The sequence below is a fragment of the Theobroma cacao genome, chromosome 9, assembly GCF_000208745.1.
Source record: "Theobroma cacao cultivar B97-61/B2 chromosome 9, Criollo_cocoa_genome_V2, whole genome shotgun sequence".
NCBI classification, from domain to species: Eukaryota; Viridiplantae; Streptophyta; class Magnoliopsida; order Malvales; family Malvaceae; genus Theobroma; species Theobroma cacao.
In genome coordinates this window covers 36,914,256-36,932,417 of record NC_030858.1, presented here as the reverse complement: position 1 = coordinate 36,932,417, position 18,162 = coordinate 36,914,256, and the positions used below count along the sequence as shown (strand labels likewise).

General features: G+C 35.7%; 2 protein-coding genes across 5 annotated transcripts; one reads left to right on the top strand and one right to left on the bottom strand.

The window, feature by feature from the left end:
- On the top strand, window positions 1,843–8,403 carry LOC18590801. Of its 4 annotated transcripts, none has more exons than XR_001929430.1 (4): window positions 1,843–2,126; window positions 2,248–6,507; window positions 7,002–7,052; window positions 8,312–8,403. XR_001929430.1 is itself a non-coding variant. In XM_018127282.1 (4 exons), exons 2-3 carry the CDS (start codon window positions 2,355–2,357, stop codon window positions 6,492–6,494), a joined length of 4,053 nt encoding a protein of 1,350 aa, XP_017982771.1. In that variant the 5' UTR covers window positions 1,843–2,126; window positions 2,248–2,354; the 3' UTR covers window positions 6,495–6,507; window positions 7,002–7,329. The 4 variants fall into 4 exon arrangements, 2 of the variants coding, with proteins under 2 accessions (XP_017982771.1, XP_017982770.1); XR_001929429.1 differs by having other exon boundaries at window positions 8,288–8,380; XM_018127282.1 differs by lacking the exon at window positions 8,312–8,403 and having other exon boundaries at window positions 2,248–3,246; window positions 3,334–6,507; window positions 7,002–7,329.
- On the bottom strand, window positions 7,445–13,883 carry LOC18590800 (kinesin-like protein KIN-5D). Its single transcript, XM_007016535.2, has 23 exons — window positions 13,727–13,883; window positions 13,118–13,367; window positions 12,899–13,028; window positions 12,540–12,695; window positions 11,959–12,438; window positions 11,676–11,773; window positions 11,436–11,592; window positions 11,205–11,274; window positions 11,024–11,100; window positions 10,866–10,919; window positions 10,699–10,779; window positions 10,489–10,600; window positions 10,131–10,217; window positions 9,871–10,046; window positions 9,628–9,789; window positions 9,437–9,544; window positions 9,182–9,340; window positions 9,014–9,097; window positions 8,703–8,908; window positions 8,482–8,583; window positions 8,296–8,405; window positions 8,057–8,208; window positions 7,445–7,977 (listed from the first exon to the last, which is right to left on the bottom strand). The coding sequence occupies exons 2-23, from the start codon at window positions 13,288–13,290 to the stop codon at window positions 7,753–7,755; spliced, it is 3,159 nt and encodes a 1,052-aa protein (XP_007016597.2). The 5' UTR covers window positions 13,291–13,367; window positions 13,727–13,883; the 3' UTR covers window positions 7,445–7,752.

The window sequence follows — 18,162 nt, the reverse complement described above, 5'->3', positions numbered from 1 at the left end:
GTGTAACTTAGTTTTTAAAAAACTGTGCTACTTTCTGTTTTTTTTTTTCTACTTATCTTTCTATTTTCATGGACAACCAACAACTCAACAACTATTGCCAAGTAGGACATGATAACTTATTTCCTAAACTTGAAAACCCAAAAATGAAGAACAAAATCACAGGTTTCCCAATTCATGGGAAGAACAGAAAATTTACTGTTTGTGTAAGTTATCGTGTTGCTTGTTGTAGTCCATTGCAACATTAAATATTTTAAATATTAACATAATATATTAACATATTATAATAAATAATAATATAATTATGTGATCATGTGATAATTTTATTTTTTACGTCAATATCATATCAGTAATATATTGTTTTGATTAACGATAGTTTGTCAATCGTTAGTCATGAGAGGTTATTTAATAAAAAAATATATAAAAATTTGATTCAAGATATGTATAAAATAATAAAAATTTTATTCAAAATTTTTTTAAATATTAGACCTATATCTTATAATTCAAAATATGGTCTAAAAGTAATTATTGCTATATTTCAATGATCAAATGTCAATTGTCAAAGAGAGATTATATACCATCAAGATTTTATAACGATACCTAACTTAATTACATGTTAAAAAGAGGCCCTTTGTTCTCCATTGACTTTGGTTGATGTAATGTAAATGGAATCAGCATGTACGGACTACATTTGTGGTCAATAAATCAAATGTTTCCATTGTTCTCGAATCAGTGAACGAGTTGACACGTTGCATGACATTTACGTTGGAAAGCATGTCCTATGATATTCTTTTGCCCTCGTTATTTCTCTTTCAACATGTCCCATAATATGTTGGGTTTCTCTCTCTCTCTTTTTTTTTTCTTTTATAAAAATAAATTGATAGTCCTATATGTTAGTAGTAATTCCTTATCCCTTATGAATTACAAATTTATGTCAATGGTACTTTTTGTACCTCTATTCTTAAATAATAAAAAAAATCCTAAATTATATTAATGTATATAATTAAGTTTCTATAATATACTGTACTCAAAAATTTCGTATTCATTATACTTACGTAAACTTAATAGAGATGAACTATGTTTCCATTTTCTCTTATTCACATTTATCGCTTGATATATGACGTGATTATCTCAATTGATATATAATCATGTTATTAATTCACGTAGATAGAAAATATTAATTGACATGTGATCTAATAGCTATTAATTTTTCATTATACATTAAAAGTTTGTGTGGATATAAGAATAAAAAAATATAATTTTTTTATTAAATATAAATAAAAAATAAAGACTTCTTTGAGTATTGTAAGAATGTAGGGCTCAATTACATAAATTCATATAATTCATGAGCTTTTTTATTATTTAAGTTTATAGTCTTTTTAAAACATAAATATAGATATGGTAAGATTACGCATTCTAATAGCATGTTAACAGTTTAATTATCATATAAAAATGGATTTTTTTTTCTTTTTGGTTTTTTAAAGGAAAAATGTTTATGTTTATAACAATAACGGTTTAACTACCACCATTCCAGTTTCACTGGACTGCCTCCACGTTCATCCGTACAACTCCAAAAAGGAAACCTTTAAATGAAGGGAAAAAAGAGAAGGGGATTGAACGACGTCGAAGAGGGAAATAGCGCCTCAAGAGGGACAGATCCAACGGCCGGAAACTTCCTAAATCGCTCGTCTGGCTTCCTTGCTCTCTTTCTCTTTCGCACGAACTCAACTCGCTGAGTCGAGTCGAGTCGAGTCACCCCCTTTCTCTCTCTTTCACCAAACCCTTTAGTTCCTTTCCACTCTCTTTCTTTCTCTCTTTCCTCTACCTCCGCGCCCCCCCCCCCCCCCCCTCTGCCCTTTTTGGTCTTTTCTCCTCCAATCTCTATTCGACGGCTCCCATCCTTCCACGTCACCACCGTCTTCTTCATCCCCTTCCCTCCCCTTGCCCTCTATCTCCTTCCTATTTTATTTAATCCCCTTTAGGGTTTCCCAGATTTAACCAATTTCTTATTTTTTTCGCTCTCCGTATTTTTTTTTTCAAATTAAGAAGAAGAAGAAGAAGAAATCTCCAAATCTTCAATTCCTCGACTCTCTCAATTTCGACGCAGATTCTTCTTTCCTTCGAATGAGGTATTGTTTTTCTTCTCAATTTCAATTTTATTTCGTTCTGATTTATTTTATTGTAGTTGTTATTCTGCCGTTTGTAATTTCAAAATTTGACAATTTCTTTTCGTTTGTTTGTTTCTGTTAGGGTTTTGATGAATTGGCTTTATTCGGAAACGGTGAAAATAGTGTTTTGAAAATTTGATAGAATTGAGGAATTAGATTTTATTTTGTTTGTTTTCGGTGTTTTATGTTATGATGGCGATTGAGAAGAATAACTTTAAAGTTTCACGATTTGATTCGGAGTTTTCGCCGGGTAGTCGAGAGACGACTATGTCGAGTGACGAGGATGAACTTCAACGTAGAAGCCCCGCCGTTGATTCTGATGATGATGATGAATTTGATGATGCTGATTCTGGGGCAGGTTCAGATGACTTTGATTTGTTGGAATTAGGTGAAACCAGGGCTGAATTTTGCAAAGTTGGGAACTTGACTTGCTCTGTTCCTTTCGAGTTATATGATCTTCCTGGATTGGAAGATATTTTATCTCTTGATGTGTGGAATGAGTGTTTAAGTGATGAAGAAAGGTTTAGCCTTTCTAAGTTTTTGCCTGATATGGATCAGGACACATTTATGCGAACTTTGTATGACCTTCTTAAGGGTAATAATTTTCATTTTGGGAGTCCCATTAAGATGTTGTTTGATATGTTGAAAGGAGGGCTTTGTGAGCCGAGGGTTGCACTTTATCGGGATGGTTTGAATTTCTTTCAGAAGCGGCAGCATTACCATCATTTGAGGAAGCATCAGAATGGTATGGTGGTTAATCTTTGTCAAATAAGGGATGCTTGGCTTAATTGTAGGGGATACAGTATTGAGGAGCGGCTTCGTGTTTTGAATATTATGAGAAGTCAAAAGAGTTTGATGCATGAGAAAATGGAAGATGAGGATTCTGAATCTTCCGAAAGAGATGATTTGGATGATGGGTCGTGGAGAAAAAGGGTTAAGGAGCGGAAAGCTTTGCAGAAAATGGGTCGTCACTCTGGCTATGGGGTTGATCCAAGTTTAGAATTCATTTCACGAGCACAGCCGATGGCTTTGGAACCAGCAAAGTACAGGAAGCAGAATCCGAAAGGTATACTGAAAACAGGTGGGTCAAAATTACCTTCTGCAAAAGAGTTTGGCAGCCACTTTTACCCTGGTTTAGATATGAATTCTGAGCTATATGGTTTGGCAGGAACTCTTCCTCGACAAAAATATGAGTCAGGGGCAGCACTCAGGGCAAGGGATCGGATGAGGTTAGATGATGATGCTGAAGACCCAATGTTTGGAATGGGTTTTCAACGAGACCGAAATGCTGTGCGTGATAGCATCATTAATAAATCAGGTTCATTGAGAGCAGGGAAGAAGTATGACCTTTTAAGAGGGGAAGAATTAGCTGGTGATAGTTTCATGGCTTTGCCTCTGTCTTCAAAGAATGATTTGCAGGCCTATGGTAGGAAAAGGAATGTAAATCAGTTGTCAGAGGCAAAAGTATATTCTACAAAGCCGCCTAACATGAGAGCATCCTATGATTTTGCCAAAAAGTCCAAATATGCTGAAAACCATCAGCAATTTGCAGTTGGAGATCAGATAAAGTCTATGAAAGGCCGAACTCCACCACTGCCATCGAAAGGGAGTCGAGTTGACTTATCAGAACGTGCTGAACTGTTTTGGCAAAATAAGAACCAAGGAGAAGATATCTCTGTGGATTTGTCTGTTAGATCTGATGATTGGAATATTAGGAGCAAGAAGTGGAAAACAGGCCGAGAGTCTCCTGATCTCAGTTTTAAATCATATAAAGCATCCTTACCACAGATGAATGACCGATACTTGCATTCAGATGGTAGAATGAAACAATCACAGGAGAAGATCAGAGGGAACTATGTGCAAAATGGGGGACCACTTATGGCTGCTTCGAAAGGTAGTAGAGCGTTCATTAAAAATGATGAAACAGAATCTGATTCATCTGAGCAATTCGATGATGACGAGGATAGCAATCCTTTAATGAGAAGCAAGTTCGCATACCCTAGTGGTGTCATAGAAGGATCTAGGTTGTCCTCATTGAAGTCTGGCCTAGATTCTAGAAAGACCAAATCTTTGAAGAAAGATACTATGGAGGATGCATGGGCTGTTGATGGAAACGCACGCTTCTCCAGAAAGAGCATTGGGGAAAATGTGCATGTGCCAGGAGTAGAAAGCTACTATTTGAAAGGAAAACAGAAGGGTAAGATGCATGAACGTAGTCCCTTGCATAACTCTTCTTCAAGAGTTTTGGACGAGGTTGATAGGAAACAAGTTTACAAGTTGCGCAAGAACGGCCAGTTACGAGGGGAACCTGGTGATAGGTTACACATGTCCTCATCGAGGGCCTATCCTGCTGAGAAAAGGCAGAAAGGTGAAGTTGCCTATGATCATTCTATGTCTCAGTCAAATTATCTGAATAATTATCTTGTTGATGAGGAGGATGCTTCACCAGTGACACTATCACATGTAGAAGAGATTAACTTGGGTAGAACTAGGAAGAAAGGCCAGAGCATTGAAGCTTATGATCGTCGTGAAAACTCTGAAGCTTCATTGCTAGGGTGCAACACTGTGACAAAGAAGAGGAAAGGGAAGGAGTATGTGGCAGATGTTGATAGAACAGATGAAGATGGTAACCTGCAGTCTAACCTTCAGCAGCAAACTGATGATTCTCCTTTCTTGAAGAAAAAGGGAAAACGGAAAGTGGAGGTTGATGCTGGTACTTCAGATATGGAAGTTTCTGAGCTGCATGCTGCAGAAATGGGAGCCACAGATGTTGAGATGGAAACCAAACCACAGAAAAAGCCATTTACTTTGATTACCCCGACAGTTCATACTGGTTTCTCATTCTCAATTATACATCTTCTTTCTGCTGTTCGCATGGCAATGATTACTCCACTTCCAGAAGATTCCTTAGAGGTTGGTAAACCTAGAGAGGAGCAGAGTGGAAAGCAAGAAGGTAGTATGAATGGGGTTCTCTCTCGTGACAATGCAGTTACTAATAATTTGGACCATCCTGTGCAAACAAGTGTGCCTTCTCTTACTGTTCATGAGATTGTTAACCGTGTAACAGTGAATCCTGGAGATCCATGTATCCTTGAGACACAAGAACCACTTCAAGATTTAGTTAGGGGAGTTCTGAAAATTTTCTCATCAAAAACAGCACCTTTGGGAGCAAAAGGTTGGAAAGCACTTGTTGCCTATGAAAAGTCCACAAAAAGTTGGTCTTGGGTTGGTCCTGTTACACATAGCTCAAATGATCATGAGACTATTGAGGAGGTGACGTCCCCTGAAGCCTGGGGTCTCCCTCATAAAATGCTTGTCAAATTGGTTGATTCATTTGCTAATTGGCTAAAAAATGGTCAAGAGACTCTCCAACAAATAGGGAGTCTTCCTGCACCACCACTGGAACTGATGCAGGTCAATTTAGATGAGAAAGAAAGGTTCAGAGACCTAAGAGCTCAGAAGAGCCTTAACACCATTAGCTCAAGTTCTGAAGAAGTGAGAGCTTATTTCCGTAGGGAGGAGCTTCTTAGGTATTCTATTCCTGACAGGGCCTTCTCTTACACAGCTGCTGATGGTAAAAAATCAATAGTTGCTCCCTTGAGAAGGTGTGGAGGTAAGCCAACTTCAAAGGCTCGAGACCATTTTATGCTGAAACGTGATCGGCCACCACATGTTACGATTCTTTGTCTTGTGAGAGATGCTGCTGCCAGATTGCCTGGAAGTATTGGCACCCGTGCAGATGTTTGTACTTTGATAAGAGACTCTCAATACATTGTTGAAGATGTTTCTGATGCACAAGTTAACCAGGTTGTTAGCGGGGCCTTAGACCGTTTGCATTATGAACGTGATCCTTGTGTACAATTCGATGGAGAGAGGAAATTGTGGGTTTATTTACATAGAGAAAGAGAAGAAGAAGATTTTGAGGATGATGGTACTTCATCCACTAAGAAGTGGAAGAGGCAGAAAAAAGATCCCACAGAGCAATCTGATCAAGGAGCTGTAACTGTGGCTTTCCATGGGACTGGGGATCAGTCAGGATTTGATTTGGGCTCTGATCTCAATGTTGAACCGTCATGTGTTGATGATGATAAAAAAATGGAGACAGACTGTCATGATAGACAAAATGGGGAGGATAATGCTGACACCAGTCATGGGTCTGAGCAAGGTAACACTCAGCAGGGTCATCCAATGACGTGGGAGCCTCTTGACCTAAATCCTGTGCAAGAGAGCAAATTGCTATGTCAAGAAAATTCCACTAATGAAGATTTTGATGATGAAACTTTTGGGAGAGAAAGAGCAGTTGGACTCCTGAGGGCAAGCATATTATGATCAAACATTTCAGGTAGTTTTCAAGATTTTTATGAAATATTTATGGTGTACAGATTGTTGTTTGTTAGCTGTTGCCAAGTTTATAAATCTCTTTAACCTGATGATCCTTTAGACAGCAATAACTTTAATTGTTCTCACCATTTTCACCTCTGTGATTCTGGTAAATTTTTTATGAACATGTGTAATTACGAATTTAGTTGACACTTAGAAAGCTATTAGCATCTTGTTTTGGTAAGTTGTGTCTGTCACACATACTGCCTTGTTTTTGTTGGCAAAATCGAAGTAGGACATTTTGTTTAAAATCTATGAAGCTTGCAGATGACCATAATTATAGATATAAGGAAGGATTATTTAACTCAGCCTGAAACTCTTTTATTTTAAAATTTTTTAATACTTTTTTTTAAAATTGCAACTTCAAAGAAAGGAGATGAAGATGTTTGTATTTGTGTACTTTGCCACTGACCTGAGTGGTTTTCTGACCAAGTGAAGCACTGATTTATTTTGCAGGTTAAAGTCCACCTAGGGTAGGAAGGCAGGGTTCTCATTTCCCTATCCAAGGTGTGTGTTATAGGTTGGACGGTTACATTTGTATAGTGAGTCTAGCACAAAATGTTAGGTTAGAATGTGATCTTCTAATGGTCCCCCAAGAATGTGTTTTAGAACAGGTGGATAACTTGATGATTCTGCATCCCATAAATATTTTTTGATTTCATATTTTTATAATTTCCAAGTATAGTTCCCATATGTTCACTGAGCTTATAAAAACACGAGCATTCGTCTTTGTAACACGTGCCCCCATAAAATGCCTATGCCCTTCTGTGCATAAGATTTTAGATGTTTTCGTTCTATTTATGTTTGATTGACTTGAGCAGATCTGTTATGTACAAGGGTTTCGGAAATACTAGGTATTTTGATTCATTTTACTTCAACACATTCTTGGATAACTGAAATAGGAGAGAAATGCATTTTGTATGCAAATTATTTACCTCTGGGTTTATCCTAGTAATCAAGATATCAACAGAATATCATTTTAAGGATAACAAAAGAAAATCTATTTCTAGTATAAATTTGAGACTTCCTGCATGCATGCAGTGGAATTCTTTCAACAAACAATCAATGAATATAAGACAGGAGGCGGCGAGAGAGGTTCATGTTCAGCCCCATTTACGTATTTCTGATTCTGTACACACCTTTTCTTCTTACCAACTATACTCATTTCTTTTTGTCATCTGTTTCTTCCGTCTTCCAGTTCAGCCTTTTAGTTAATAGCAGTGAGAGGAACTCGGGGGTCTCTCAGGGACTGGGCTGCTTCATACGCTGCCAAAATATGTTTTACATCTCCATTCGCTAGTTTTGCGGATTTTGCTTCCCAAAACAACTTCAATAATTCCTCGAATGGAGGAGTTTTGAGTTCCTCAATGGATGACTCACTGGGAAGGTTGAATGGCCTCCTCCTTGGAGTCGAACAGGACGGCTTGTCCACCTGCCAGAGTTAAAAGAGGGTTATAATATGCAAAATGTATGAGATAATAATAATAATAATAATAATCACAAGTTCTTACCATGTATTCTTCCTCGAGACATTTCCCTGCATTCTCTGTAATTTCTACAATCTTGTGGTAGTGACCACCCTTCAATTCCCTCAAATCTTCACAACAGGGAACAATCATCGAGTTCATGTTCCCACATGCATCATGGTCAAGTTGTAATGAGTCTGCCAGCATTTGGTTGGTTGATCAGTTTATTTGAAATTCATGCTGCATATCTGGTATTAATTTATTTTTCTAATCTAGATACTTACGATCGATGGATGTCAGGCAACTGTTGTTTGCAGTGTCTACATCTTCAAGAGCAGTGGACACAGCGGAAGAAAATTGATCGCGGAGGATCTGGTTGGCTTCCATCCCTCCCCTAATCGAAGAAAGAGAAGAATATCAGTGAATATAGAGCTGTAAATTTCTAAAATACTTTTGAGGAAGCGGCTGACCTAACAATGGAATCCACGGAATCAACATTTCTCTTTTCTAGGCTTAGAAGGGATTCTTGAGCATTCCTCCACTGCTGAGAACTCACTCTTGCTTTCTTCAAACTGTGCATATAATTTTTGTAGAATGTTCAGTGCATACTAAAAAAACACCAATGAAAGCAGAAAATTAATGCCTGGGAAAAATGTCCTCTATGCATCATCATCACGAAAACAGCCCATACCAGTTCTGAAGAACCTCTTCCATGTCTTTCTTTCCACTTTCTACAGCAGAAGTATCCTCAAAATAGTGGGATTCTGTGTTCTCCATGTGAACTGTCCATTCCGTTTTAACAAGGGAAGTCGACTCTTGCATGGTAGACATCTCTTTCTGTAGTTCACTGGTTTTGCTGGATGTGTTCTCCCGGAGATCATGGACTGCCATCTGAACCTAAAAGGAAAAGAAATACAGGAATTTATTCCTCAAAAGCAGTTATCAAGCACAGATCAAGAACACACAGCCCATAAGAATGTCAAGATAAGAAGCAATTGGTACCAGTTTTTTCTTCCTAGCACTTGAACCTGCAAGCAGCTCTGCCACCTTTTGTAACAATTGCTTCTCTTCATTAGCAGCACATTCCTACATGTGTAATAGAATGCATTAAATTTAACAGTAAAAGGCTTTAATAAAAGCAAGTCTATCTGAATTAAATACAGTAACTACCTCAAACTTCTTTTCAAATTCAGACAGGTTCTTATCATTGACTGTTTGTGCTTCTTCCACTATTTTGGTCAGCTTGGATGCATGCATGTCTAAAGTCTCAAAGAAATTCACTGTTATTTTAGAAATCGACCTTGCAGTGTCCACTGCCCTGAAATGTGCCTGTATATGACAGAAAAATTTATGTAACAAGTGAGTCTAATCCTGAACACCTCACAGTTACAGATTAGCCAAGACATAAAGCAATAGATTACAAACCTCACGCTGCTGCTGTGCAAATGTAGTCAGCTTCTCCTCTTGCTTGTAAAGACTACTTTGAAGGTCATTAAGTAATGCATCAGCCTCGGAAGCAATTCCTTTGAAAAGCTGAACCATATAAATAACTTCATAAGCAGAAGAAGTAGATAAGGAAGGTCCACTTAAAAACTAGCTATCTGAATACTGCTTACCTCTTCCAGGTCATGTGAGTGCTTAGAAACTTCAGAATTTAGATCACCAAAAGTTGACTTGGAATTTCCATCAAGCTCTATGGCTATATTGTCCAATGCTTTGATACCCGAACCATATGTGTTCTTCAACTTCCCTAACCTTCCACGAAGTTCTTCCGTAGCCTTCAGTTATAAAAAGGGCAAGATATTAGAGACTATACAAATCAAGTCCCAGAATATGTTTAAATATGATTGAAACCATACCTCTGACTTTGTTGATACAAAGGACTGCATATCTTCCTCCATGTCTTTCAGTTGCTGCTCTTGTTGAGTCACAGAAGCTGCCACAGTCTTATGCAAAATTTCAAGCTGCTGCGTCAACTGGGACTGGAACTTCTGGATAAGTGCTATATTTCCATCCTCAATTTTATCCTTCCTTTCTGAAAACCAAACAGCATTAAAAAGAAACATACTTGTAGAGAACAAACCATGCTAAAACAAAGTGCACTCTGAAGAAAACTAACCGATCTTGGCAAACAAATCTGAGACATCCGATGCAGCATTCTCAAGCTCTGCTCGGAGTTCAAAAGCACGCTCAACAAGTACTTTCTCTGAAAAAATAGCAATGAGCATATTTATCGTCAGAAACATAATATATAAACAGGCATCAGTTCAAACTAGAGAAAGGTAAAGCCAGAAAGCTATTACATTTATTTTTTATTATCAGAAATATATATATTGTATGTCATGAGGACCTTACCTTGTAACTGATGAAAAAGTGAAAAAACAACCACTAAAGGAAGAAAATGGAAAAGGAAAAGGAAAAGAAAGGGGAGACAAAGCCCAGACCAGAGAAGTGTGCCCAAGCATTTTTCAACTTACCAGATTTGAGGAGATTAGATATTAAAAATTCCTTCTCTTTAATTGTTGCATTTGCTTGTCTATGATTATCTTCGAGATCAAACAATGCATGTTCAGTTTCCTCCAGCTTCTTCTGAAAAAAAGAAAGAGAGGGTTCAATTCTGTCACAACATTAGACGAGAAAAGAGCTAATATGACATTTGTTAGTTGACCATCCAAAAACTGTAATACCTCTGTCTTTTCAAGTTTCTCACTTAAATCTGAAGTCAACAGCCGCTGTGAATTGTACAGTTCCTGAAGCTCAGTAATTTGCTGCATAGAAGTAAGAGACAATAATTAACTTGACCCCTAAATCCTACATCTCAAAGAACAAAACGGTAGTTTTCAATTAAATGTACCTTGTCCTTAGATTCCGATTCAAGTTCCATGCGCTCTATTTTTTCAGTCATAGCCTGATGTAAAAGTTAATATTTATTAGAAATATTAATAATATTCATTCTACCATGAAACTTGGGATAAAAAATTCTACCATTGAATTATATGGTTAGCATCAAACCTTCTTCTCAGCTTCTTCATTGAGATAGCGATCTCGTGGAATATAAATTCCATTTTTTTCTCTTGCAGCATACACCTCTGATTAAACATAAAAAAGGATAATTCACAAGGATCACATATAAGAACTGATTGATGAGGTAATTAAGTTTTCTTGGCAAAAAATTTAGGAAGTAGTCAACTACCTTGCTTCAGCCGATCAATTTCAGAATATAAATCTTTTATTAAAGCAGATTTCATCATCTTCTGGTTAATCTGAAATATTAACAAATTTCAATTATTTCAGCATGTTGCAAAAAGAAAAAACAATTTAACTTCACATATAAGAGAAATGAGAAATAATTCAGCTTTATGATGTGAAAGAATTTAGCAACAAAAAGCTAAAAAAATGTGATGGTGATGACTAAACCACTGACCTCTGGTTTGTTCTTGATGTTCTTGGCACGATGTGCATAATCTAGGGTGCTGAGTGTTTCTTCCAGACAATGGATGGAAGGAGATATTGTGGCAATTATACATGTCTTTGTTTTCCCCCCCAAGGAATCCCTCAACAGCCTTGTTAGTTTGCTATCTCTGCAATTGTAAATGTATTATACAATCTTATCCCAAACAAACAAGATGCTAATGAGAAATTTTCAGCTACTGATAATTCATACCTATATGGAACATGACCAGAGTGCTCAACAAGTGCATTGATAACACGACCAAGAGTAAGCAAGCTTTTGTTAATCTCTCCAGCTTCCCTCGCTCTGCCCTGTAAGAGTCCATTTACATGGGGATCAACCCTTAAAACTTTCATATATCCTAACATAGACAGCATCAACATAGAGAATTTTTTCATTTGACTGTTGCATAAGACTCATAGCAAGGACATCCACTCCTCAGTCTTCCCAAACATTTGCTAAAGAAAATTATACACTCAGGGTGGTGATGCAATACCTCTCTTGCACCAGAACGTGAAATATTTTCAGAACCAGCAAGGTCAACAAGATTTAGCTTTCCACATTTAATCATCTCTTCCCCTTCTGGAGTACACTCCTTAATGTGGATTGTAATAGAAAATATAGAATGAGAACGACTACTTTGTTTGTTAAGTAGAGTCTCAGCAGTACGCCTTTTAGCAGAACCTTTTTCCAAGATTTTGTAAATTTCATTTGCAGTTGTTACTATCTCTTCTTCCAAGCCCCTGACAAAAACACCTCCTTTTCCATCTTCCATAAGAGCAATGGGTTTCTTAGTTTTATCATCAACAACGAATTTTGAAGTTTCCTCCGGTGCCAAAAGATCTGTTATTTCCTCATTGTAAAGCTCTAGAAATGTAACTTTCATACTATATTCAGCATTCTGAGCTTCTAATATATCAAAAATCTGTTTAACAGCTCTTGGGATAACACCAGCATCGGTTGGAAATTCCCCATTCTGCATAAACCAAAAGTTCACTTAGAATTGAAAGCAAGCAAAAGACAAAGAAATTCATACATGAATTTTAAAATTGTATAAAACAGAAGGAAAAAGTGAACCTTTTTCCTTGCCCCTCCTTCCATTGTGTATGTCTTTCCTGTTCCCGTCTGACCATATGCAAAGATAGTGCAATTATAACCCTCAAGAACTTCATTCACAATTGGAGACACAGCTAGATCAAATAACTCCTTTTGCTGAGACGATTGACCAAAGACCTAAAACATCAATCATCCAACATTATAAATCGTCACTTATATTATCAAATCCTTCTTTACCTTTTAGAACCCAACAAATAAAATTTCAGCTTTTGACTCCCCCCACATCAAGAACCAAACAAATCCTTTTTAATAATAATAAAAAAAAAACCTCCACCCACCAAAACGAAATAATACTAATAATTGAAAAAAAAAGGTGAAACCTTGTCAAAAAGAAAGGTCCTATCAATTTGCTTGTTAGCAATATTCTGTACAGCACAAACTTCTCTTCTGCTTTCATTACACGATATGACCACCGGCGTATGTATTCTCATTTCATCTTCGCTCAACGGCCTACAAAAAAAAAAAATCAAATTTGTTATAATTTTTAATCTTATTCATTTAATTCAATAACTAAATAAAAAGAAGAAGATAAGACTGACCTGCAACGTAAAATAACCTGAACGTTGACGCCTTTATCTTTATCATGTTTGGAACTTGAATTGGAATCGCCTGATCGCAGATCTCGCATCGATTTATCGCTTGAACGTGGCGTTTGCGCTGGAGATAGCGATACCAATCCTCCTCCTCTTCTTTGCTGCTGCGAAGATTCCATTGCAGACAACCTCTAAGGATTCTGCGATTCAAAAGCACGCCGAGCCAACTCGGATTCAGTGAAAATGAAGTAGTATTCTGCAAGATTCAAATACATGTACGTTTGTTTAATGAATCTAAAAACGTTTCTGTACACTCGGTGACTGAGGAAAAGCTGAAAACTCTGTGAGTTAACTCGACATTGATGAATCAGCTATTCAGTTACACAAGATCATCATTTTTAAAAATAGAAAGAAAATTTGAATGGAAAGAAAAACAAAAATGTTAATTTTATACACAGATTTGGAAGAAGAACAAATTTTACTAAAAAAAGAAATAAATAAGAAATCAAGAAGAAAAATGTGATTGAAATTTATGTATAGATTCGGATCGGAATTAACCGATTTAGACTTTAGACAAAGAGAATCGGCGACGAAAATTCGTCAGTGAAAACTTACAGTGAATAACAAAGCCGGCGAGTCGAAAGGAAATTCAAATGGCGACGATTCTAGAGAGAGAAGAAGCAGAAGAAGAAGAAGCACCTGAGCTTTTTTAGAGTGTAGAGAGAGAGTTAATGAAATCCAAATCGCGACGATTATCTATTCCTCATTTTAAAATAAACAAGAGAGAGAGAGAGCGTGAGAAAGATGAGAGGGAGCCTCAAGCTTTTCGTTCAGATTTGACGCCGTTTAAAAGTATGGACGGCAACGAGGTTCGGATTGATGTTAGGTTAACGGCGTTAATAGACCTCCGTACATCGTAACATCCGACCGTTATAATGGGAAGCACGAAAGGCTAAAAGGGTGTGAATAAAAAGGCAATTTCGAAAAAATTTGAAAAAGAAACGGTATTTGAGCTTAGTAAATCGCCTCTCACTTTCCCAGATATTACGAGATTACCCCCTCCTTAAATCTGGAGTGCTTTTAAATTTTGAAAGGAAGTTAAGTAGTCATTACTTAAAGCTATTTTGTGCGAAACGGGACAATTTAGTTCTAGTTTCCTGTTAATGAGGAGAGGTGGGAGCCACTCTAATGAAACCAATGGGCCCCAATCCAAGATTTTTGCCAATTTCTTAATGATGATAAAATTTATTTGTTGTGGGGAAATAATTATTTTGTTTTTTTATAATGAATTTTTTTTAAAATTTCAATAACTAATTTTGTTTCATATTAAACGAAACAAAATTTAAATTTTAAATCTCAACATTTTAAAAAGAGATAAGAATTATTTATTGCATAGTATTTGTTACGGCTCATTAATACTTGTAAATGTATAAAGAAAAGTTGAATAAAGATAGGTGTGATTTTATAGAAAAATAATAAAGAATGAGTTGGATTTTATTGTATATGAATATTATTTTTAAAAAGATTTTTTATTTTATTTTTTTTACGTAATTGGAATATTGGATAACTAATTTAGGAATGAAAATTGCTACCAAAATTTCACCCGTTATGCCTTTTTCCCATGCATGAAAGCACCAAGCAATCAATGCTAATGGAGGAGTTGGCATTTATTAGAGTCTGTTTGGTCTATAAATTAATGATTTTGTTGGCTTGATTTTACATGATAAAGACTCCCAATTTTAACCCACTATTCTTTCTTTTGTCTCTTTTTTGAAAAAGGGATTTGAAAACTAAATTCACCAAAATTAACTAATTTTTTCAATAAATATTTAAAAAATGAATGTATTTTTTTCAAATATATTATTTTTTTTAGTTTTATCTATGGATGTTCCAATGTTGTATAGTTTAACTTATTTTATTCAATGCATAATTACCCGACTTAACGTGAGTCCAGTAATAATTACATTTTAAAAAAAATTTGCATCCCATTAAAAGGTATATTTTCATCATCTATTTAAAAAAGAAATGGATACTTGAATTTAGACAAAAACGTGGATGTATATGTACATGTACATATACCTACCTGAAATTGAAATAGACAACTTAATATATTTGAAAAGGAAAGCAAAAGAAAAATCTACAAATTGAAAGGATAATGTACCAAACACCATTAAAAGAAGACTAGGACAATTACTGATAAAAGGTCAATGGTTAGAATGCAAGTTAAGTGTCACTAGCAAACTCTTTGATCTCAAACAAGCATTTAACTACAATAATTAATTAATTCTAATTAATTTTTTCAGTCTTAACCAACAAAATTAAATTATGGGAATGAAAGGAGGAGGTGGTAATTTAGGTAAAATGTCAGAAGGATTGGGATAGAAAGAGGAAAATTAAACCAACCAAAAGGTAAAGAAAGAAAAGGGGAAGACAAAGTGGGGTTTATATGTGGTGGCAAAGACGCCCCACGTGATAAAGAGTGATGCGAGGAGGCACATGCTCGTTGCTGCCTTCTATGCCTTTTCCTGCTCTTCATTTCAAAGTTCCTTCTAATCCCTTCTTATAAAAAAAAAAAGAAAAGAAAATTAAAATTACCCTCAAGATCTCACTTAATCAAGTCATATAATTAAGATTATAATTAGTAGTTTAGATTGTTAAATTCAAAATTAATACTGAATAAAGACTTGAGAATTTAAACCAAATTTCGAGATAAATAAGTGAAAAATGAAGTATAATTTAATATCTAAGCAATGAAAACAAATTATCTTGATTATTTGATATCTCATCTCTCTTGGGATATATAAAGGTCTAAGTCTATTACGGATTATAAGTGTTATGTGATTTAGAGTCGAAATGTTATTAAATCAGTAGTACTTAAATTTCAGTTGTTATAATTGGTATCAGAGTATGTGTCAATTCAATATAGATATGATATTAAAGTTTTTCAAGATTGTGATTTAGCGTTAAAAAGTTATTGGATAAGTGGTAATTGAATTTAAGTTGTTACAATTGATATCAGAGCATGTGTTAACTAGATATAAGTTTTCATATCATATTAGTGAGATTTTAGTCATTCAAAGTGAATTTTTATTGTGATTGTGATGTACGGCTTTGGACGAGGATGTCGAAAATGTGAATAGATGAGGTTGTAATACTTCATTCCACATCCGATGAAATGTAATTTTTTAAATTTAAATTTTTAAAAGACATGCCATTTAAATGCAAAAAATAATTAAATCAATAGTGCATGAATCGTTTATATTTATTGCTCATAATTTTTATTAAAACCTTGATTCTAATTAAGTATCAAAGTCATAAACTTGAACATTTTATATGATAGATAGGGATATTAAAATATAAATCAAGTGGAGGAATAAGCACTTATTTTATCATTTTTCTTGAACTCAATAATGTCACCTACACCTTTTAAAGCTTGTAAAGGAAACAAGGTCTGGATTGTGAAGTTTGTGTCGATTTCATGTCATTGTTTCCTAAAAGAGGTCACGAGAAGGTGCCACTTGCATACCCAAGTGTTGTTTGCAAACAAAAATCTTGACATTTAAGAGAGTATCTCCTAAGAGAGGGAACTACCATTAATGATGTTGAATTTGATTGATCCCTGGATCTTGTTTAGAATTTCAACCTTTTTACAACACACCCATGGCTCAAAATAAAAAATTGGAACAGAACACTAATCTAATGCTAAGCTAAGCTTTGCTCCAGTGAGCCTGAGTAGAATACAATACTTTGACTTCTCATATCAGATCCCCTCCATGTGCAAGAACACTGAAGATCACTTCTAACTCACCTAATTTTCCAAATAACCATTGTTTCAAAAGCTTGATTGCAATGACAAAACTATGTTGAAAAATGATCTGAAACTGGTTGAAGAAATAAGCTGAAGCAAGTTGAGTAGCAGGGAGCAGCTGGAAGCTGAGAAGGAAGCAACGGCTAGTTGGCAGAGTTTAAACAGAAAGTCAAAGTGTCATCGTTTCACAATTATTAACCAAGAATTGTGAAACGCATCGTTTTGTTTTTAATGTTTCTGTACGACTTGCTCTCATGTCGTTTTAGTTTCTTGGTTCTAAACGACTTGTAAGCTTGTTGTTTTGTTCATCTTTTTTAAATGTTTGTTTTGATCGTTGTGTTGGTCGGCTGAGTTTGTTAAGAGTCAACTGAAAGTTTGTTTTGTGTGATTCCTGAGGCTACATCTTAGCTGAGGGTAGTTTGATTTGAATTCAAATATTTTTGTATAAATGTTGAGTTGAAAATAAAATGTCTTAAATACAGTTTAATATTAAAAAAAATTCTTCTTTTTCTTTATTCTCTCTGTCCTCTGTTTCTCTGGTATTTCTTATTCAGTCAATCCTCTGTTTCTCTACATGGTATCAGTGCTGAATTCTTGAGGGACCTGTGATTTTGCTTGTTGCTGCTTTGTCAACATCGAAGATGGCTACTGTAGGCTTCGGTGCCACAGCTCCACCAATTTTCTCTGGAGTCAATTATCCTTTTGGGGTGGTTAAAATGAGATCGTATCTTAAAGCATTTGATCTCTGGGACGTGGTTGAGACTGGAGAGGTTCTAGTATAAAGGCATGCCAATTCTACACTGGCTCAGATTAAACAGCACAGTGAGGAGGTGGCTAAGAGATATAAGGCTCTTATTTACCTTCAATCGACAGTTTCAGAGGTAATTTTTGCGAAGATCATGAATTATGAAGATCCAAAGTTAGTATGGGATAGTTTAAAGGAGGAGTATCAAGGCAGTGACAGAACCAGAGCAATGAGAGTATTGAATGTTTCTAGACAATTTGAGTTAATGAAGATGAAAGAGGATGAGACTATTTAGGAGTATACTGATAAGCTGATTAATCTTGTGAATCAGCTTAGGTAGTTAGGAGAAGAGGTCAGTGATAAACGAATCGTGAATAAGATCCTGGTGAGTATTCCAAAGAGATTTGAAGTAAAAATATCATCTCTGGAAGACTCCAAGGATTTAACCAAGATCACTATTAATGAGCTGTTGAGTGCTTTGCTTGCTTTAGAGTAGAG

Excerpts from the sequence above, each read along its gene's own strand:
- LOC18590801 (XM_018127281.1), top strand. The coding sequence starts at position 2,355 with ATGATGGCGATTGAGAAGAATAACTTTAAAGTTTCACGATTTGATTCG.
- LOC18590800 (XM_007016535.2), bottom strand. The coding sequence starts at position 13,290 with ATGGAATCTTCGCAGCAGCAAAGAAGAGGAGGAGGATTGGTATCGCTA. Across the intron at positions 10,780-10,865 it reads AATCGGAATCTAAGGACAAG|CAAATTACTGAGCTTCAGGA; the intron begins GTACATTTAATT and ends ACTTCTATGCAG. Across the intron at positions 10,601-10,698 it reads AGAAACTTGAAAAGACAGAG|AAGAAGCTGGAGGAAACTGA; the intron begins GTATTACAGTTT and ends TCTTTTTTTCAG.